Source organism: Empidonax traillii, unplaced genomic scaffold (genome assembly GCF_003031625.1).
Source record: "Empidonax traillii isolate 1590-97213 ecotype Southwest subspecies unplaced genomic scaffold, ASM303162v1 scaffold135:size1941959, whole genome shotgun sequence".
Classification (NCBI taxonomy): Eukaryota; Metazoa; Chordata; class Aves; order Passeriformes; family Tyrannidae; genus Empidonax; species Empidonax traillii.
This window is the reverse complement of record NW_020955328.1, coordinates 432,770-454,276: the sequence shown is the minus strand read 5'-3', so window position 1 is coordinate 454,276 and position 21,507 is coordinate 432,770. Positions and strand designations below refer to the sequence as shown.

Sequence of the window (21,507 nt, the reverse complement as noted above, 5' to 3'; positions counted from 1 at the left end):
TTGGGAAGGGATGGCCAGCACTGCAATGCTGCTGCTCCTCTGCCTTCTGGGAGCTTGTTTTAGGGAACCTGTGCATAGAGAGGTACTGTGCAGAGCAGAGCACTCCCTGCACACCACCAGCTCGAGCTGCTTCTTGCTGTGTCGCTACCGGCTTTCCTGGGCACCTGGAGAGACCACCCCTCACCCCTCCAGAGCACCCCTCACTGGGCCCTTAACCCGGCTACACATGCCATAAGGCAGTTCCCAGAAAGCCTTGGGCTCTGCCTTGGGCACAGCTTGCCCAGGCAGTGGGGCCCCAGTGCAGAGTGTCTGCACAGAGCCATGCAGATGCAGCAGTGGGAGGGTTAGGAGGCCAGCACAGATAGGAAGGATGCAGCCGGAAGCACTTAGATTAGTCCCAGCAAACACATTCAGAAAATATGGCTTTTTAGTTAATGGGGTCAAGAGGGAGAACGCCCTGGCTGATCTGTACGGGGTTAAAATAAGTCCAGGGGAGTGTGCACCCCTCGCCAGAACTGGCTCTGCTGCAGCAAGTGCAGCAGGCACATCTCACCCATCCACCACTCACCCCCCCACCTGCTGCAAGGTGCATTTGCAACATCACTTTCTTAGACAGCATTAGCAATAATAATAATATTAATAATAATAATAATAACTATAATGATGAAAAGAGAGATTAGCAAACCCAACGCATCAAATCCATGAGCCTTGGCAGAGCTGCAGAATAAAAGGGGGAGCAGAGGAGAGGAGCCCGGCTGTTAGTCTGTAGACAGCTCTCAGCACGTGATGGTTTACACACAAGACGTTGTTTAACAACCGAGTGTTATTGCTATGCTTCCATTTCCAGTCTAATCATTAAGCTTTACAAATCACCATCAAACACTGCCCGTTCCATACAGAGCACGTAGGTGTTGGTGGTTGCACTCCTCGGTCTGTGCTCTCAGGTGTGTGGCGCAGGTCAAAGCTGTGTGCACCCTTTGGATTCCCAAGGAGTCCAGAGCACAGACTAAATGCACCTACAGATCGCTGTTACACCCTGCAGGCCAAGGGCTCACTTACAGTGTGAGTGGGGGCGGGTCTGTTTGAGTCCCCAGCCCAAGGAGGGGAGGGCAGGCCCTGCCTGTGCTCCAGCAGCTCCTGGACTCGGAGTATCTCCAGCAGCCTTCTCAGTAAAAAATAGGAATGCTGTCTTTTTGATTTTTTTTTTCATAATTTTGACCTCTTTGATCATTTTATATAAATACAAAGATTAAAATAATTTATCTCAACATAATTTCTATTACAATCATACAGTGTATTCCCTTCAAAACAAGTGCCTGTATGTGTATTTATATATATATATATATATAAGTGTATATATAGTATCTCTAGAGCTATCCTCTCCCCCAGAAAAGCAGCAGTGACTGAAGCAGGCACAGCACGCAGGAGCTCATCCTTCCTGCTCTGAGGCAAATGTACTCAGGGAAAAGCACAGGGCTCACCCTGACAACTCATTTCCAAGCACATTACATTGGAGGGAAGGGGGAATTGGGGTGCTCCCTCTTCATCCCCTTGGGAAACACTCCCCTTGCTGCAGGTGGCTCTGGGGCTCCAGACCTGCCCAGCTGCCCACCCGCACCGGGAGCACTGGGAGGAGGAAGAGACACCAGAGGACTGGGAATGAGATCAACTCCTTGAGCAAGCTGCTAATTAGTGGTGGAGAGGAAAGGATCCTGCAGCTCAGATAGGGTTGCTTCATTTACATACTAGGCACTATGGATGATGATTGTTAGGAAGGTATTTACATAGAAGAAGGATCATACCTCTCCCTCCCCTTTTCAATGCTTGGGTCAGTCATGAACTCCATGATCTCATCAAGGAGTTGGTAATAAAAATGCATCATGTTGTGTCTATTGGGATTGTCTAGGAAGGACGGGAGAAGCAGCTGTGTGCACCACAGCTGCAGGAACAGCTGAGCACGCAGGGACACTCACTGGCCTCTTTCACCTTAACAGAGAGACAAATCCTCAGCAGAACCTCTCAGAACCTGAGAGAAACAGCAGTTTCCAGAGGCCAAGGGCACCTCACGGGAATGAGGTGCCCAGGCAGCCCGGGCACACAGTGCTGTGCCAGGGCGTGTGAGTGCCCTGGACGTGCTCTGTGCAGCCTCCTGCAGGGGTGACAATCTGGGAGGCAGGTGGGGGCTGGTGGGGGCTCTGTGCTCCTGAGGCAGCAGTTCCAGACACGTCAGGGGCTTCAAAATTTTCCTGCTAGAACTTTTGTGCCCCAGGAGCTGCACACCTTGGCTGGCCTTCAGCCAGGGCGGCTGCTGCCTGGGTCCTGCACGGGGGTCCTGTCCAGCGTGGCTTTGCTGCGCTTCTTCCCAAACCCAGGGCTGTGTTAGGGACCATGGGAGCAGCTGGAGAGTGCAGGGGCCAAGCCCTCAGAGGTGTCCTGGGGGAACAAGAGGGGTCTTGCCCTCCAAAGCCTGACTATTCACATTACAGCCAAAGAAAATGTACAAAAGCTGCTAATTTCTGCCCTGCTAGTGCAGCTCACATGCTTCGGGGTTCGTTTTTACCAAAGAGCTGGCCTGGGGACTGCTGCTGCAAATCTCATAAAAGCATTTTAATAGAGTATATAAATATTGAACTACAAAAATAGACAGCTCTGACTGTACGGGCACACTGTGGCTGAGCGGGGGCAGGCCAAGCCTCACTAGTCTATGATGGTGACGTCTTTGAAGAGGTTTCAAACTGAACTGGAAGGAAATGGGGTCTGATGGCCCCCTGCAGCTCCTTCCTGCCTGCGCCAGCCCTGGAGGCAGTGAGGGTCCTGTGGGAGGCTGCTGCCCACCAGGCAGGCAGGGCACTGGGCATTGCTGCCCCAGCACAGCTGGGCCAGCCAGGGCTGGCAGCCCGTGTGCTGGGGCAAAACCTGCCCCTCGGATTGCCCCGAGCAGCACAGGCCCTGTGGGTGCCCAAGCAGTGAGACCTTTGCCCTGCCTGGCCGCTGCAGCCCTCCCCTCCTAAGGGTGTTTCACAACACCCAGGGAACGGATTGTAAAGCTGAGGGTTTGGCTGCAGATCGGGCAAGGCTGCCCCAGCAGGGGGAAGGCAGCTGCCCATGACTGCTGTGCTGGGACGGACGGGAGGCGTCGAGGGAGGACAGGGAGGCAGCTCAGCCCTCAGCGGCAACCCCAGACCTGGCTGTTAGATGTGCCTAAGAACCGAAATGCTGGTGCCGAGAGCCCTGTGCGGGGGGCACAGCCCTGCTCCAGCAGCACATGGAGCCCGGCTGTGGCGGGCAAGGAGCCGTGGGGGGACTGGGGGGACTGGTGCTCCCAGCTCTTGTCCAGCCACCTTGTCTGAGTCTTGTGTGTGAATGTAACGTGGGGGAAATCCATGTGGAGACAGAGTTCAGAGACAGCCAAACCGCTGCACAGGAGAGTGCAGGATGGGAGCTGGCTGGCACGGCGGCACCGTCCCTGTGAAACGGGATCCTTCTGTCACCCACAGGATGGACTGTTGTTCAGCTGCCTACATCCTGGAGAACCTTCCTGATGATGTCCTGGGCCCTCTCCAGGCCAGCCCAGTGTTGGTGATGCCCAGGGTTGGAGGCCTGGCTGAGCTCATCCCACTGGGCCAAGCCACCCGCTGCACAGCCTGTTGCTGCTGCACACACACCTCCCAGCACCCCTGGCTGGGGAAAACACAGCTGGTGTCCACTCCGAGGGCAGCAGCAGCAGGAAGATCTCCTCATTGCAGAAATGCTTTCTTGCTTTTCTTTCTTTCTTTCTTTCTTTCTTTTCTTTCTTCCTTCCTCTCTCTCCTTCTTTCCTTGGAAGCTCTGGACAGGCACTGGACCATGTCCCCTCCACAGCCCAGGTGGTGGGTGCTCCCCTGTCCCGCCGGTGACACCCTCGGCTCAGACCCTTCAGGCAGAGGAGTCCCCCCGGTTGCCTGTGGGTGGGAGGTGCATGCAGGGCATCCGTTTTCTGTTGCCCCCTCACCCCCACCAGAGGATGGGGAAAAAGAACCTTGGCCGGTGCCCGCCCCAGTGCTGCCAGGCTCAGGCCTTCCCGGCCGGTCGGGCCACGCTGTCCCTCGCTGCCTATTCCTGGGCCCGGTGGGCACCGTGGGCACTGGCCCCCTGCCTCTTTCCGGGCTCGCCCGTGGCCGATCTGGCCCTGGCCACCGGGTCCTGCGGGGGCTGCCGTGGCGGCCTCTGCCCCCGGGCGGCGGTGCCGGTGGAGCCGCGGGGCTGGGCCGGGGGCTCCGGGGACGGGCGCTGCGGGGCGTGTGGCCGCGACGTGTAGAGGAAGAGGGCTGGGTCGGGCATGGCCTCGTGCTCCTCCTGCACGAGGTCCCTGGGGCGGCCGCCGTCCCCGGGCGGGCGCCGGGCAGGGGCCCTGTGGCCGCGACGCCGGGGCCTGCCCTCGGCCGGGGGCTGCTCGAGGGGCGGCCGCCCGCACGCCCGGGGGCCCGGCAGGCGCTGGGCCGTGGCGTGCAGCTGCAGGGAGAGGTAGGCGGCCGCCTCCGTCTGCTTCTGCAGCTCGGTGTCGAGGATGGTGACGCGGTGGCTCCGACGCTTCAGCTCCTCCAGGAACCGGCGCTCCTTGCTGCGGAGGCTGGAGCGCAGCGCAGCCACCAGCGTCTCCTTGTGCTGCAGCTCCTTGCGCAGCTCCAGGTTGTCCTTCTCCTTCTCCTGCAGCTGGGCCTCCATCGCCCGGCACTTCTCCTCTAGCTCCCGGTCCAGGACATCTGCGAGTCAAAGCACAGAGAGGGGTCAGGCAGCAGTGGCTCCGTCCGCTGCTCCTGCCGGGTGCGTGCTCCCAGTGTGGGTATGGCTATTGACCACTCCATGGTACCAGCATGTCCCACCAGTGCCATCGAGGCTGTGCGGGTTCTTGGAGCTGGGGCTCCAAAACTTCCCATGAGCCGCTGGAGCATGGGCTTGCTGCCAGCACAGGCACAGGAACCCTGTCAGCGCTGAGCCACGGTGCCGCTGGCACAGTGCCACGTGTAACACCCAAATGTGGGGTGACAGCAAAGGCAGTTTCAGTGGAGGATGTTGTTGCCATGGAACCTGCCATCTCTACCTTTAAATCAGAGTTTTAAAATTTCCCTAGGTAACTAAGTTTTCACCCTAAAAGTGACTCTGAGTGTGTGCAGAGGACATGGAGGCTTACATGGGCTGGGAGAGAAAAGGAAATGGTTCAGGGAAATCATCAGCTCGGCTTTGGCCTCAAGCCCTGGGACTCCACAGCCTGGTTAACAAGGATGGTGATGTTAATCCAGGATTACAGAAGAGCTGGGCTGTGCTCAGCAGAGGAGGAGCTGCCGTGCCAGGAGGGAGGACTGGGCTCTGGGGAACCCCATCCTGGCACAGGATGGTCAGGCAGCCAGGGAGATTCGCACCTTGGGTGGATGGGCTGAGCTCGGTGGGCAGCAGGAGGGCTGGGCTGGACTCCTGCCCCCAGCAGCCCCAGCCACCCACTCCGACACCCAGCCCCTGGCAGGGCGCTGGCTGGCACCCGCCCACACTCCCTGGCCTGCCCAGACCTGCTCCTGCCCTCTGCAATACTCTGCTTTTTACTACACGATTGGCAGTCCCTCACAGCCTCAGCTCCTAAGAGCTGCTGCAGAGGGAAAATGCTTTATAATGAGGTCCCAGGGAGGCAGTTGCATGCAGTAATTATTCCATGAATGGCATTAGAAGAGCAATCATTTGATGGCATGGTAAAGGAGGTGCTGCCCCATAAACGTGGCAAAATGATCGTGCTCTTTGTCAGCTCTAAAAGGCTAAAGGAGGGGCAGGGACCGTGGGTGGGACTCGCTGCGTTAAGGCTGATGACACCCTGATGGCACCTGGTGGGCTGGGCGCCAGATCCTTCACCATCAGAGAGCCCACTGGTGCACGGAAGGGCCCCTGGCTCCACGGGAGGAGCTGGGAGAGTAGAATCCCCCTGGAGCCAGCCATGGCACTGTGTAAGGGTGCCAAGGGCAAGGACCCCAACAGCCCCAGTGAAAGCAGCCTGCACCTACTCTGGCATGGCCAGCCCTGGTGCCGAGGACACAGCGGGGCTCAGTGCCAGGGACTGTGCCCAGGCAGCACCAGGGAGGAGTTTCAGCTTCATCCCTGGGATGGAGGAGGGAGAGGAACCAGGCTGCTCACAGAGCATCCTCTGCCAGCTGTGGGGTTCCTGGGCGACACCAGCATTTACTGTGCTGCCAGCAGCCTGTGATCTGCATGCTGCCTTCCCAGCCCTGCCCTCAGCCCCTCTGTCCCCTCAGACAAAGTCCATGTCCCCTCCCTGGGCAGCCCCAATGGGTCCCCTCCGGCCCAGGTTTTTCACCCCCACACGCTCCCCCTTCCCCTGTGCCCAGAGCTGTGCTCTTACCTTGCTGCCGGGCCTCCAGCTCTTTCATTTCCAGGTCATGGGTGAGCTCTGGAAGAGAAATGGAACAGGACTGAGGAGGGGCATCCCACCCATCCTGCACTCCCTGTGTCTTCCTCTGCTCCCTCAGGGGCACTGGACATTACTGAGGCTGCAGCGCTGCCTCTGCCAGGCCCATGTGGGAGCGTGGCCATCAGACTGAGCTAATTCTGGCAATTTATGTTATTAAGCAGCCTGGTGGCCAAGGCAGCATCCGTGGGTCCTATCCCACAGCAGAGTGGGAGGCTCCATTCCTCTGGCAATGTCTTTCTTTTTTCTAAGAGAGTTGCTAAACCATTTTCAGTGCTTTAAATCAGGGCAAAGAGCAGAGTAATGGACTGAAAATAGATCAAAGTGTAAGTTGCCACCCGAAGCATTTCATAATTTACTGCTCCAGGCTGATCGCTGCCTCTGTGTGTGACGCAAGCGGGACTGCCTCATCCCGGCACAGTGTGCTTGCAGAAGGATGCTGCCCTGCTCCATTGCAACGTGGAGCTTCCAAATCCCACGAGCTGCAGCCCCTCCCTGCCTGCTCAGCCCTGCCATGCTGCCTGCTCTCTGCCTGTAGCCTTAGTCCCAGGCTACAATACCAGCTCACAGAGGGCAGCTCAGGGACCTTCTGGAGTTCACTTTACCCTGCACACTCTTACAGACCGTCCCTTTTGAATTAATTATCCCAGCCCGCCCAACCACCAACAGCCCTGAGCAGAGGAGGAGAGGGGCAGCAGCAGCATTCATCTGTTTGGGGGCTTTTTTCCCCCCTGAAAATGAGTTCAAATGGTTAATCTTTGCCCTACATTCTTCTTTTAATCTGCTTGCATGCTGACTCTAATCCTCATCACTGCCATCCTCCTGAAACGGAACGCTTGGCTCAGGCTGCTCTGCCTGTTTTGGAAAACAAATCTGTAGTGAGAAGGCAGAAGTACCTGAGAACGTATTGCAGTTTCTGGAAAGCATTCAGTGTTCCCAACTGCCCCAGTGGGAATCAGTGGCCATTGTGCTATTTTTCTGAAGCTAAAATAATAGGTTTGGAATTTCAGATATATTCCACATGAAAACCAAAGCAGTTGCCTATTTCCAAAGACACCGCCCTGCTGAACTAGTGCAGGGATGACACACATACAGCCTGGGGTCTAAGCTTCTGTGCTGGAGCCATGGGGTCTGGTAGGGACCTGCCCCAGTACTATCTCTGTGATCCCTGAGGGGCAGATTAGAACCAGCTCTGTAGGAGGGAGAGCCCTTCCCACAGGGATGCCTCGAAGAGACCAAAGGAGCAGTGAAAAAGTCAGAAACAACAGTGCCAGGGCAGCAGGGCCACAGTCAGGAAGAACTGACAGACTGCCCCCACTCTTCTGCAAACAACCCCCCAGATAATGGCATTCAAATGTCAGCAAAGTCACCTTAAAACTACCCACGTGTTGCCCCCATCACTCTCGGCAGAACAGGCAGTGCAGAACCACACACCTCACCTCCAGGACAGGACCTCTCCAGTCAGACAGGGCTGTCCATGGGTCACACTGGGAAGGGGAGATCACTGATAACCAACTGTGCAGCAGGCTCATTTCATCCCCTGGGGGCAGACCCCCGCAGTCTGATTTAGGCAGGAAAACCCCACTGCCTTGCTTGTCTGGAGAGGCCATAAATGAAGCCATTAAAACAATGAAACAGAATAGCAAAAGCTCAGAAAGAGTGGGGAAAATAGCCAATTTTATCAGTGCAGACATGTCTTTGTTTCCCAGGAATCCATGAGGATGAGAGGCTGGAAGACAAGGCATAATTAGCTACAGCTGAATTATTGATGAGAGCAGTGGCACAAGTTGGAATGAGTTTCAGAGGTTGCAGGAGGCTGGGCAGCTGTCACTCCTGTGGGGATGGCTGGAGGGGACAGTGACACTGCTGCAGTGGGGCTGTGGGTGGGGGCCAGCAGCCACAGCCAGGCAGAGCCCCACGCCCCGTGCTGCAGTTTGGGGCTTGCCTTCCCTGCATCCTGCCCGGTGCCTGCGTGAGCACCCCGGGGTGCCAGCAGGAGCCTTCCTGCCCGACGTGCTCTGTGAGCAGGCAGCTCCCACACGCTGTGGCCCTCCCAGCGCTCACCTGAGCAGTGCTTCTGCAAGCGGAGGATCTCCAGGTGCAGGTCATGAAGCAGCTCCATCTGCTCCTTCTTTAGGAAAGCGATGTGCCGCTGCACGCTCTGGATCTGGTGCTCCAGGGACACCGTCTCCATCGTAACCAAATTCACGGTCCAGGCCTGTGGGGAGTGGAGACGGCTGGTGATCGAAGGTGCAGCAGCACACAGGGCTTGTGAGCCCCAGAGCCCTTGTGAGGGCCAGAGCCTGTGGGTGCAGGGTGGTGCCCGCTCTCCTCTATCCTTTCCACAGGGATGTGGCTGTGGGGGAAGCAGCCCTGCTTAGCTGATCCCCAGGGAATGGCCCCAGACCTCTCATCACCCACTGCCTGTGGGGCCAGGTCCCATCCTGCCTGCTCAGAGACTGCATGGGCAGAAAATGCTGCTGCGTGGACCCTGACATCGCAGCAGCCCTTTCTGTTCTGAATTTGGCCCCAGGAAATATTTTATCGCCGAGCAGGATGCATTTGGGACAGGATTGCTCCCCACCGTCCCCAGGTGGGAGCTGCACCAGAGATGATTTTGGCTCTCACTTGACAAGACACACATTACGCAGCAGCAACTGCAGCGAGCGATCCAGCACATGAAAAATACAATCTGCTCCGTCTAACCCGATCAGCGCTGTGTGGCGAGAGGAGTCGTGTTGTCTTCCAGGAGAAGAAATGTCTCCCCTGGTGACTTGCCTGGCAAACAAGAGCTGCTGGCGTCTGAGCTGGGCTGGGGGTCCAGCTCCACGTGTCATCAATGGCTTCAGCAAAGCAGCTGCGTGAGCCACCCACCTGTGCTGCTGCACAGAGAGATAAAAATAACCCCTGAAAGAACCATTAATCCTGGGAAATAACATTTAGTGGTGTGTGGAATCTGTCCTTGCTCCCCACACCCAGCCCAGCAGGAGGGAAGCTGCAGCTTGGCAGGTATAGGAATAAAAATGATCCAAATTGTGTTCTGCTCTGGTTGTCCCTACCAGAGGGGTCAGGCCCACCTGTGCCAGGGGCTGGGACTGGCCTGGCCCCTAGGAGGGCTCTACGTCCTCATGCCAGTGAAACAATTATGGGAGTTAACTGGCATCTGCAAGACACCAGGGATGCAAACCATACCATGGATACACCCTCCTGCCAGCCCTGGCTGCGATGGGCTGGGCTCTGGAGCAGCTTCTTGATGGGAGTTGTGGTACTTCATCTTGGGAAACATCAGAAAGTAGGTTGGCCAAAGCCCAGGGGACACATAGCGCTATTTTCAAGCACTTTGTTCTGTTTAGTTGAAATGTCTTCAGTAGAAATGGCTGCAAATTTTCCATTGAACTTTCCCTTCTCCCTCTAAGTAGGAAATTACTCTTTTTTTTAGCCAATGAAAATGTTTTCCTTTAAAAATAAATAGCTGATAAATATCAAGCTGTAAAGGAAGAAAAAATTGTTTTCAAAGAAAACAAATTTGGAATTGAGATCTATTTATTGTCTCTGACTTGGAAGCTGAAGAGTCTTCATAATTTACCTGTATATGGGATCAAAAGAAGTCTGTCTCCAAAATTGCTGTTGAGGAGAGAGCAGCTTGTTTTGTCTAGCCTTGAACCTCCCACCAGCACTAAGGGAGGCAGGGGCAGGACACAGGGGCAGGACCCAGGGGCAGGACCCAGGGGCAGGCAGGGCAGGACACAAACAGGCAGGGCAGGAGCTGCCTTCATTGGAAATGGGGGCAGTGCTGCAAACAGTAGTGCTGCTGCCCTAAAGCAGAGATGGGGAGAGCTCTCCTGGGGCTCTGGGGACCTGAGGCTGCTGCTGTTCACCACTTACAGCCCCATGGGTGACAGGAGGAGTGTGCTGTCCCCTCTGCAAGTCACACAGCTCTGCCTCACAGGTGGTGATGCAAGAGCCAGAGCTGATAATGAAGCTGCAGTCTCGTCCTGAGGTTTCAGTAGTATCAGTGAGGCATTGGAGTGTCCCTAATGTTATGAGGGCAGTGGATAAGTGCTTGCCTCACCAAGGTGCTGTTCACCTGTTACCCCAAAGGGTTTCAGAACCAACCTCTCAGCAGTTGGTACCTTCCCTGCATTGCTTCTAAAATCAAGTGGGCATTGCAGCAGCATCCTGAGCCTTTAGTTTGATGCACACCTTCAGTCCTTTCACACAGCACGATCCTTGGGCAGTGTTGGGAGTTAATAAAGATTGGCTGCTGTTGGCTGATTCAGCGCTTACAGGGCCAGTGCAGCTCCCATTTAGTAATGCCAAAGCTCCCCATGCCGAGGGCTTCAGAGCACCCACAGTGGTGATGAGCATGTCTGTGCAGTGAACTAGGGCAGAAACCTTCACCCTGTGCCACAGACATGAGAATCGAAGCAGTGACTGAAGCTGCCCCTCCCATCAGCTCCCCCTGCCCCAACTGGGCAAGTGTAGCTCCCAGAAGGATTCTTGTCCTGCAGTGAGGAGGAATGAGGTTGGATGCCCCTGCTCTGATCCCTGCCTTGCTGCTTACTTCTCTTTTCCAGACCAGTTCTAACTTGCCAAGGCAACTGGTGGTGGAAGCTCTCAGAGTGACCATGCACTCGGCGGCTTTGAGGAGTTAGATATTAGGTTACAACTCTAGAAAACAACGTCGTTCATAACAAAAGCCAAGGGTAAGCGATAGTTCTCTTTAGCTTGAAGGATACTCTGTGCCCTTGTGCTTCTGAGAGTTGTACATGTACACACACAGAAGGAAAGGAGGCAGCAATCAGCTGAGTGGTGGGGTTTGCCCCTATTCAAAGTTGACACCTACAGCCTGAGCTGGCCCCTGCTCAGCTCGGGCTGAACAGCTCTCCCCAGTTTTGGAGACCAGACATCCAGGGAGCTTTGATCCATCACTGAGAGCTTTCCAGAAACAGGGTTCCCCTGCTGATCATCCAAGACTTTGAGCATAGGACTGCTGAGGCAGTGCTGGGCTCAGCCCCCTGCAATTATCCCCATGGGATGACCATGGGCACAGTCTCGACTGCTGAGCTTTCCTGTGGGCCTGCCCCTGCCTCTAAACCACATTTTTCCCCCACTCCTTATCCTTTCACCATGCAACCACAAACTTTGGGACAAGCACATTGAGAGTCCTAATCTCAGCTGGTTGTTTCAAAGCACTGTTGGAAAACCCCAGTGAGATTTGCAATTTCACCCTAGTTTATCAAATTCTTATTTCACAAACCACAATGACTGAAGCAGCCTCTTGGAGTAGCTACAATGACCGAATCAGTTGCAGGAGTTGATTTCCTTTGCCCGGGTTGATATGCTTTGGTTGAGAATTTGCTTTCAGGGCAAAAGTCTACTGAAGTCTGTTGATCAGTGCAAATCAGAATCCCAAGATTTTGACCCAAGGAAAACCCTCCATCTCAATGATGCATCTGAAAGGCAGATGCAGTGTTGCATGTCCGTGTACCCCTGCACACACACCACCACAGTAAGGTCCAGCCCTTATCCATGGGATCATTATTGCCCATAAATGGCAAAGTAGCTTGGAGTCAGAGGGCACAAATGAGGTTTGCAGGAATAGGTCGATAATTTATCCTGCTGTGCTTGCCAGCAACCCCCCTCCATCACATTAAAACATATACAGGAATAAACACTGATACACACTAGAAATCCATAGTGCTTAGTATTTACAGCTCAAAGAATACAAAGAAAAACTTAGCAGCAATGCCATGAAGCCAGTGTATCTTTAATGTAGGGAAATTGGACAGCAGGAAGCTCAGAAACTTGCAGAAGGTCACAGAGGCAGTAGCAATGCCAGGAATAGAAACCAGAGGTGAAATCCCGGCCTTGGAAAAGTCAGTGGGAAGCCTTCCCTGATCTCAGCAGAGGCAGAATTACACTCAGAGTGCTGTTTGCTATTCATTATCTGTCAGTATCTATTTACAGATAAAATCAATACAGACGTTGATTATAAATTATTGTGTTTTCTCTCAATTCTCTGAGCACAACTGCCTGAAGAACAGCCCCAGCGAGGCTTGTCAGGGTGCTGCGGATTCTGAAGGCAAGGCCGTGCTTTCTCCTCCCGTCTCCGGGGGAATTCGCTATGGATGGAGCTCTGTGCCGGGAGCCGAACCGGGCCCGTCACCGCCGCTCCGGGCCAATCCTCCTTCCCGGGGGGCTCCCGCGGTGCCGCCGCGGTTTGGCAGCGACACTGCCCGGTGCCGGCGCTGAGCTCCGCAGCGGGCGGCAGAGCCCGGCAGGCTCGGGGGGACAGCGGGGACAGCCCGGCGGCGGGGCGGGCACCGGCGCTACCGGGGGGAGCGACGCCGCCGCTGGGGTCGCGTACCGGGAGAAGCAACTCCTAGAACCGGCACGGCGGGGCTGCGGGGAACTTCTGCGGGGCCGCCCCCGCAGCCTGGGGACCCCGCCCGCTCCGCAGCCCGGCCCCGCGCTCCCCAGCCCCGCGCCCCCCGGCCCCGCGCCCCCCGGCCCCGCGCCCGGTCCTTACCTGGGGGGAGCGGCGGGGCCCCGCGGGGCGCCCGCTGGGCGTCATGGGGCGCCGGGGCCGGGGCCGGGGCCGCGGCGGCTCCCGCGCTGCCCGCGCTGCCTGCGGCGGCCCCGCCTCGCCCGGCCCGGCCCCGCCGCCCGTAAACAGGCGGCAACGTGACCGGAACTGGGGAGCTCCGCCGGGGAGGGCGGCCACGGGCACCGGGGAGAGACCCCCGCGCCGGGGACACTGCCCCGGGCCCGGGCCGGGGGAACTGCTGAAGGGGGAGCCGCATCGGGAACGGGCCGCCGCTCCCCGAGACCCTCGGTGAGGTGGGGGCGCCGCTCCCCGGGACCCTCGGTGAGGTGGGGGCGCCGCTCCCCGGACCCCTCGGGCCCCTCTCCCGCTTCTCAGGACCTTCGGTAGGGCTGGGTCCCGCTCCCCTGGACTGTCGGGACCCTGGTCTCAGGGACCTCCGGTGAGGCGGGGCTGCTGTCCCGGGGGACCCCCGTGTCTCCTCTCCCGGTCCCCAGGGACTCTCGTGTCCCCGCTCCCCGAGACCCAGCGGTCGCCGCTGCCCCGGCCCCGGGGGCGCCGCCGCTCCCGCCGCTGTCCGCGGTGCTGAAGCCTCGGCGGGCCCGCCCAGCCCCGGGCGCGGGGACCCCCCGAGCAGCCCCAGGGGACCAGAGCGGGGGGCTCGAGCTCTGCGGGGGAGGCAGCGGCGGTGTGTCCCTGTGGGGGCCGCAGCGTTACCGCCAGTCGGGGGGATGTGAGTCAAATGTGGGCCGCCTGCAGCCAGGACACCAGTGGGTTGAACCAGCAAAGCTGCGGTCATAGAGATAGCACAAAAAGGTTGTTTACTCATGTGGTAACTGATTCTTCATGCCTTTTGTTTGCGCTGACCAGACCAGCTGGGGCTCCACATTCAAAGATGACTCAATCCTCTGTGCCTCTCTGGTGGGGAAGCTGGGATGCGGTGGCCTGTTCCATGCCGCACGGCAGTGACGGCGCAGAGAAATGGTAGCGTCCTCCCCATCAGCTGACAGTCTGCTGATCCCCGTTCCCTTAAACCCAAATGTGCCACAGGGAGTGCAGTGTTCCTGCTCTGATGCTCAGCTGAGTTGTGCTGCCATCCTCACATTAAAACTACTGCAATTCTGCTTATGCCAGAGTGCAACCAGCACACAGAGGAGCTGTAGGGCAGGTGTCACTTGTCCCTCTCAGGGCAGTGTGCCAAGTTTAGGGTGTGTGGGTGTTTTTAATGTCGTGTTGTGTCTTCCCCTAACTTGGGTGATAACTTGAGTAGCAGTGAGCTACAGATGGGAGGAGGGGAGAGGGTTGTCTGAGTGCATCATGTTTTATGAGGTTTGAATGATTTTCATTGATTTTCCACTGGATAAAACAGTCAAGGTCGGGTACTCAGGGACAGAGAGCTGCTCTGTAAATGAGGTCATCGCTCCAGGATGCAGCCTGCCACGCCGGATGGCAGCAGAGCACCACGCATCCTCTGCACCCAGCATGGCACAGGATAATGTCAGCTACCTCCACAGCGACCACCTGGCAGATTGGGGTCAACCTGATGCACACACTCTGTTCATGTTTCCCATCACCAGTGCCACAGTTTCACGGGTAGCCAGGTTGCTACCTGGCTAGCCAGCTAGCCAGCAGCCAGGCTGATGCCTCCAGCCACTGTGATGTCCTGCACCGCAGTTATGCTGTGATCCTTCCCCACTCCCTTGCTCCGAGACAGGAGCTGCTTCTTGAACAGATCTGAGGTTGTTTGAGATCAACATAATGAGGCAAAAATGGCAGGAATGCCATTTCAGGAGGAATTGCGAGGTCCCTGCTTCCAGCCCAGGTACGTGACTGAGCTATGGAGGCTGTTGGGCAGAGCCAGTCAGCTCCTTGCCCATTGTATACCAGCTGGGAGACATCTCACTGCCATGTGCCTCACTGAGGGCGCTGGCAGCCCCTGCTCACGGTGACCCCGGCGTTCAGCAGTGTGGCAATGGGGACAGCAGACATGGGGGGACCCACTGTGCACCTCGGCCCCGTGTTCTGCTCCAGCGATGTGATTTGTCCCCTGGAGCGAGACTGGTGGAGATTGAGGGGATGCAGAATGTGGGAATGCAGGATGCAGGGATGTGAAGATGCAGGGATGTGAAGATGCAGGGATGTGAAGATGCAGGGATGTGAAGATGCAGGGTTGTGAAGATGCAGGGATGTGAAGATGCAGGGATGCAGACTGTGGGGATGTGGAATGTGGGGATCTGGGATGCGAGGACGTCAGGATGCGAGGATGTGTGGATGAGGGATGCGGGATGTGAGCACTGTGGGTGGGGCTGTGGGAGGCAGCTCTGCCAGAGGGGCTGGGCTCGGCCGCTGCAGCGACCGTCGCTCCGTGCCGGCACTGACCTCTAGTGGTACCGGCACCGGCACCGGCACCGGCGCAGACAGCGGTACCGACAGCGGGAAGGACAGCGGTGCCGGCACCGGCACCAGTGCGGGTAGCGCCCCTGCAGCCCTGGCTGGCACTGGGCACGGTCCCGTCGGGCTGCAGCCCCGGTGCTGCCGGGGCTTCCTGCTGGGGCTGAGCTGACCCCCCGCGCCTGGCGCTGGGCAGTCGGGAGGGCCGGGGCGGGGGTCGCGACCGTGCTGCCCTGCGGGGACAAGGTGTGCCGTGCACCACGGCCTCGCTCTGCCTTCAGAGGCCTCTGAGTCTCGCTCTGACACTGAGGTCTGGTGGATGCCGTCTTAGCCAAGATACCTGTCCCGGGAGGATGGGTAAGGACGGCAGAGATCCTGCTCGGCGCCGCAGTCAGTGGACAGAGACAGCCCCGGGGAGCACCTGGGGCTGCTCCTGCCCACACATCCCTCCTTCCTGGACTGCTGGAGGAGCTGAGGGATGGAGCTTCTGACTGCGAGTCTGGATGTGGCCAAGGTCCTGCGCTGGGTGAGCACAGATCCCCTCGGCAGTGACCGGATTCCTGGACCAAACAGCTGACTCCCAACAGGAATCATCCTGTGTGCACTGGAGTTAAACCTGAATCCTGCACCCTTCCGGACTGACAATGGGAGTGCTTTGAGATCAGAACGTCACCCTCCCTATCCCCGAGTTAATTATTAGGGGGATTTTTGCATTTAATTTAAAAATGAGTTTAACTTCGCCTCAAATACTGTTTTTCAGCCTAATTGAAACATAGTGTGTGTGTGTCTTTTAATTGCTTTGAAGAACCTAATAAGAGGCTCCTTTAAAGTCTAAAGGCTAAAAGCTGGAGGGTTTTAATAAATTTAACATTAGCTTAACATTTCCACAGGGACCGTAAAATATCTACTCATAAGGATATTTGCTTGAGCTAAGCAATGCAATTTGTCCCTCCACGTTAGCATGTATGTAATATGTGAACACTCCAATTTTTTATTTTTCTCATTATTTTAGAATTTCTTTTCAATTTTCAAATGTTTTATAATAAAAGTTGTTTTTACTTTTAAATCTCTGAGGTCTGCAGGGATCTTTGTGCTGAAGTAGGGGTGGGGCAGCTCCTGGGGTCCAGGGGCAGGAGGGTGAGTTTCAGCCTCCTCTCATTCCTCCCCCCATCCCATCACTGCTCCCCTGCCCATGACCTCCTGAAGTGTGGTACAGGGACTAGAGAAAGAAGCCAAGGCTGGAGTGAGGGTCAGTGAAGGGTCAGCCTTGGCTCTACCCTGCTGGGGGACAGCACAAGTGGTTGGAGCAGTGGGACCAGCTCAGTCGTTCCCCTGGGGCTCTCTCTGTGTGTACAAACACGATGCCAGCCCAGCTTTGGGGCTCTGCAGAGTGGGGCCTTGCCAAGCAGTGAGCCCTGTACTGCCTGCTCACCAAATATGATATACCAGTGATTTCCTGGCTACCATTTCAGCTGACACATCCAGCTGAGGGCCAAGGTGCTGGGCCCCTGTGGCAGAGCAGCTGCCAGCTGCCCATCTGGTGCATGGACATGGTCTGTCTGGGCAGGCTGTTCCCTCCAGCCTTTAGCCTGTAACTTATAGGAGGTGAGAGCCCCTCCAGAGGGCAGGTCACTGCCCAGATTCCAAAGACCCCCATCTGATTCCCTTTCTGTGGCCCAGGCAAGGCACAGCCTCTCCAGCTGACACAGCAAAGCACCCTCTGCTGCCCAGCTGCGAGAAGACACCAATGCTCTTCAGATGTGTTTGGACCCAAGGACTCCATAATTACCAGTAATAGGTATTTTCTTGAGTAATTAATGCCATTTAGTTTAAATGAAGTTGTTGGATTATGGATGCAGCACCCGGGTTTGCTGAGCTGTGAGTTAAGTTCTCAAAGACCAGAAAAGTGAGGATTTAGTACCAGAACACCACTTTTGAGAAACAGCTTTCAGTGTTAGTTGAAGCTCCTTGAAGGAACACTGGGGTCCTGATTTACTTCTTGAGCCCCTCACAGCACCCAGGGGCTCCTGGAGGGAACCTCTGGCTCAGGGTTCCTTTGAACCTATGGAAGAATAGATCTACCAAGTGAGTTGGATGGGTACTCACGGCGAGCAAGGACCGTGACAGAATCAGGGGGGGGGGCCCCACTTACCCCTGCACACTGGTTGTGAGGAGTGGAGTGAGTGGGGGGCTTGGGGAGGGCCAGGCTGGCGGGGGGCTCGTTTCAGGGTTTCTTTACCCCGGTGGCTGTTCCCGAGGTCCTTTGGGATGCTCGGTGCGGATTTGCCCTAAGCGTCTGAAAGGTAGGAAAACGAACGTTTCCCTGAAGCCCCGGACGGGATCCAGCTGGTCGGTGGGAGACTCCGGGGTCCGCAGAGGGGTACCGGGGGCGTTGTGTGCCCTTCCCGCCCCCGCAGCCGTCCCGGCCGTCCCTCGGGGCTGCCCTGGTGGGGGGCATTGCATAACGCTTTACATAAGCGGGCAGGGCGGTGCGGCCCCCCCGCACCTGCCCGGGGCCGAGGCCCCCCCTCCTGTCCCGGGTCCCCCCGGGCGCCAGAGGGGGCGGGAGCGCCGGAGCAGACGCAGCCGGCTCAGCCCGGGGCCGGTGCTGAGGAGCCGCCACGGCTCCGAGTGGGGTCTGCAGGGCCCCCCCTCCCCACCCCCCGCTCGGCGGGACCCCCGGGATGGCCTCGGGCAAAGCGGCAGGAGAGCGGCGCTGGGAGCTGGTGCGCTGGTGAGTGCGGCGGGGGGGCCCGGCACACTCGGGAAGGGGGACCCGAGCGGTTTGGGCTCTATCGTGGGGGGTGCTCCCAGCCCGGGAGAGGAGAGGAACCCTCGCGGGGGAGCCCTGAGTGGGGTTGGGGGGACACGGGACCTCTCCCCGGATCTCGGACACTGCAAGGGGCGCCGCGTGGTCCCGACTGTAGGGGGGTTGTCGTGGGCGCGGGGATTCCCGGCGGGGCGCCTGCTCCAGCTGGGGGGGGCGGACACGTTGGGGTGCAGGGAGAGGGCGGATCCGTGCTTGGAGGGGGATTGCTGGCATTTGGCGTCCTGCAGAGGCAGAAAAGAGTCGGATCCCAAAGACTTCCTGCACCTGGGAAAGGTTCCTGCCCGCGCAGAAGGAAGCGTGGAAGCGGCAGCGTGCCGGGGATGCCGGGGTCCCCCCACTCGGGGGGAGTCCCTGGGACACGCGTGGGGTGCTGAGGCTGCTCCGAGCTCTGGCGTGCAGTGATGGGGCTGGGAACAGGGCGCTGGCCGTGCCCGGAGCAACCGGGACGGGCTGACATTGGGAACAAGCTTTCTCTGTGTTCTTTTATGTTGAATTGTGCAGTTTGTGACGTCCGAAGCTTGTGACTTTTGAGCAGGGCGCTGCGGCGATGCCAAGCTGTGGCTGGGTGACTCCACAGGGATACTGATGGAAGCTCCGGGATGGGGCCCAGGCTGCTCCCAGCGGCTCTCGTGTGGGGTCAGAGCCTGAGCCAGGCCGGAGCTGGGTACCGGAGCCCCAGCTGTGGGTGGGAGCCCCGCAATCCCGGGAGAGTAGGCAGAGTGGGAGTCACTGAAGCTTTTTTTTTTTTTTTTTCCCCTCTCCCTTCTTCCCCCTCTGTGCAGAAAAAGACACTTTTTTTTTTTTTTTTTTTGCACACTTAGACCCAAACTGTTATAGTGGCTGCTTGGGCTGGCTGTTCTGCATCTCCACTGCCTCACCCCCCACTTCCCAGAGGACTCCCTGCCTCTGCTCTGTGCAGGGTTATCATATACCAGAGCTGCAGGGAGCACTGGGACTGCACCATGCTTGGTTGCTTTTACCAAGAAAATTGGCAGGTCACTCTGTGCTGGGGATGCTCAAGAAGCCTTTCCTTTAGCTGCAACAGGAGATCCAGGTTCCTCACCCCCTGCTCCACAGGACCCCCCAGTGCTGGGGTAGGCAGGGTGGGTTCAGGCAGGTGGAAGAGCAGCAGCAAGCGGCTCATCAGGGCTGCGTGGAGCTCATGGCACTGTGGTACATCCCCTTTGCCCCATCAAAGGGAATGGATGGATCCTTGTAATTAATGTTGGGAATGAAACTCCTGGAGCATCCACATGCAGAGGAGAGGACATGAGCTCGCCCTGGCCCTGGTTGAGGTTCATGGGCGCTGCAGCTGTGTGTGCGTGTCTCCAACCAGTACCACAGAGGCTTTCAATTATTAATTGCTTGCTGATGAAATTTCATGTTCAGAGCAGGGTGTGTGAAGTGCAGCTGGCTGCTGGGATGGAGGCAGGCAGCAGGATTTTATTCTAAAAGATGGGAACTGTGGTTACCAGGCTTTTGCTCACTTGACAGAGAATCTGTACTTCTTTAATTGAATTCATAACCATTGATTCATCACTTGAATATTACTTAATAAGCCTCAACATCTGGCCTGACATTTGAAATGATGCTAGAAAGGCATCATCTTGGCCTTGAAGCTAGTGCTGGCCTAGGGACAGGGCTGGGTGGGTATCGGGGGCAGGCTGTGACCCAGGATGACAGTGCTGTGCCTCTGTCCCCCGGGCCTTTACAGAGGAATATCCTGTGCTGCTTTGGAAATGTTTGCACATGGCAGTTACGGGTGCTCATGGGTTTGGCCCAGGGGTCCCCCAGTTGGTTTGGGGCTGTACAGGGGCTACAGCTGGCAGGGTCCCACAGATGCCCATCTAGAGGGTGCAGGGACCCCCTCTCTGGGGGTCACCTTCAAGGAATGCCCTGTCCCAGCCATGGCCATGTGCCTGTGGGAGGGTTGGTTGATGGGCAGTGGGGGACAGGGATGGTGCAGGGATGTAGGCAGACAGTCTGTAATGTCATTTTCTGCTTCCCCTGAAGAATGTGGTGGTGTTGGACCTGCAGGTCCGAGTGGCACTGCTGAGCCAGCCACTCCCTGAGTCCTGCCGCTCCCTCCCCGCAATCCAGCACTAATGAATATTTCAGTCTCTCTGGATGTTATTTTTAGGTACGTGCGAGAAGGCCGCTTTCGCATCGAGGAGAGGACGCTGACAGCTTTCCAGTGGCTCTACTCGCCCCACCAGCACCGCATCGTCAGCCGGGCGGACCTGGGCTCTCCCAGCAGGTAAGGGGGGCCAGTGGGTGCAGGGCTGGGGGGAGCACGGGCACATCACCTGCCAGTGCCGCTTGCTCTGTCACCAACCCTCATTATTTTGACATGGGCCACCTAAGCCCAGCCTGTCTGGGAGCCCTGGGACACCTGAACATCTTGGGCTTTGCTTTAAAATTAAATTCCAGGTGCAGTAGTTGTACCAGGAGCTGCAAACACCATGCACATGCCATTAGGTTTTTAAAGCAGTGGAAGGGACTGTCCACCCAAACTGTCCTTTTAAGTTCCCTGCGCTTTTGGTCAAGCACAAACTTGTTGAGGATCTGTTTTATGCATGCAGCACACTTCATATTTACTTAAAAACCAAATGGGAGCCAGGGCCCAGCCATCAGTGATCACTGGAAAATATATGTTCTGATATTTTGATTTTGTTCAATGCTTAAATTCTTCCCTTGGGAGCTGCATCCCAGGCATATGCTGTGGCTCTCCCTGCTGATACATATGCATCGCTGTCTGTTCCCATCCTGTGTTTGATGATAAAACACCATTAACATAAAAGCCTCATGGGCCTCCAGACACAGAGAGCACAGCGTCTGTTCTCTGGCCTGCAAAGAGCTCTGGAACATGCTGAGTCCCCAAGTGGCTGCCACACTAAAAGCTTTTCTCTCTCCATTTCAGCAGTAGTTTTGCTCCAAGAGCCCTTAAAGCCCTAAAGTATTTATCTGCCCAGAATCATATGGACAAGACCAACAGTGGGAGAGTGGTTGTGGAGGGAGGGGGACCCCAAAAGGCTTAGCTTTCCCAGGGTAGGAAGGAGTGTGAGTGCTCTTCCTGCAGGGCAAGGGGTCTCTTGCAGAGCCCCTGAAGCAGGGTGGGGAGGGAGGGAAGTGACAGCCACACCTGGAAGAGACTTCTAGGAGTGTAAGGGCCTGCTGTCCTCAGCAGGAGCCATGGCATACATGCCTGCTGCTGCCAGCTGCTTCCCGTGAGGGTAATTCCTCTGCCTGCTGCTGGAGAGGCTTTCTAGAAACTGAAATGACTGTGCTGGT

The 21,507-nt window shown here is 57.0% G+C and overlaps 2 protein-coding genes and 1 long non-coding RNA gene across 6 annotated transcripts in view; 2 read left to right on the top strand and 1 right to left on the bottom strand.

Moving 5' to 3' along the window:
- Positions 1-3,761: 3,761 nt before the first annotated feature.
- CCDC92B (coiled-coil domain containing 92B) lies at positions 3,762-13,025 on the bottom strand. Its single transcript, XM_027883849.1, has 4 exons — positions 12,981-13,025; positions 8,513-8,666; positions 6,383-6,430; positions 3,762-4,742 (listed from the first exon to the last, which is right to left on the bottom strand). The coding sequence occupies exons 1-4, from the start codon at positions 13,023-13,025 to the stop codon at positions 4,093-4,095; spliced, it is 897 nt and encodes a 298-aa protein (XP_027739650.1). The 3' UTR covers positions 3,762-4,092.
- Positions 13,026-15,329: 2,304 nt separating this feature from the next.
- On the top strand, positions 15,330-16,157 carry LOC114057496. The gene is made up of 2 exons (XR_003571230.1): positions 15,330-15,442; positions 15,718-16,157. It is a non-coding gene; the product is annotated as an uncharacterized LOC114057496 (long non-coding RNA).
- A 1,850-nt stretch (positions 16,158-18,007) lies between these two features.
- Positions 18,008-21,507, top strand: part of RAP1GAP2 (RAP1 GTPase activating protein 2) — a 56,115-nt gene continuing 52,615 nt past the window's right edge. For all 4 annotated transcript variants that reach the window (XM_027883791.1, XM_027883792.1, XM_027883790.1 and 1 more), the window contains exons 1-2: positions 18,008-18,120; positions 20,357-20,473. In XM_027883791.1, the coding sequence (XP_027739592.1) occupies positions 18,071-18,120; positions 20,357-20,473 (167 nt within the window). In that variant the 5' untranslated portion in view covers positions 18,008-18,070. The remainder of the gene's footprint in view (positions 18,121-20,356; positions 20,474-21,507) is intronic.

Bases quoted from the DNA above. Each gene is read 5' to 3' on its own strand.
- CCDC92B (XM_027883849.1), bottom strand. From the start codon at position 13,025: ATGACGCCCAGCGGGCGCCCCGCGGGGCCCCGCCGCTCCCCCCAG. The intron at 8,667-12,980 runs GTAAGGACCGGG...CACTCCCCACAG, and splicing joins GGCCCCGCCGCTCCCCCCAG to GCCTGGACCGTGAATTTGGT. The intron at 6,431-8,512 runs GTGAGCGCTGGG...TTTCTCTTCCAG, and splicing joins CTTGCAGAAGCACTGCTCAG to AGCTCACCCATGACCTGGAA.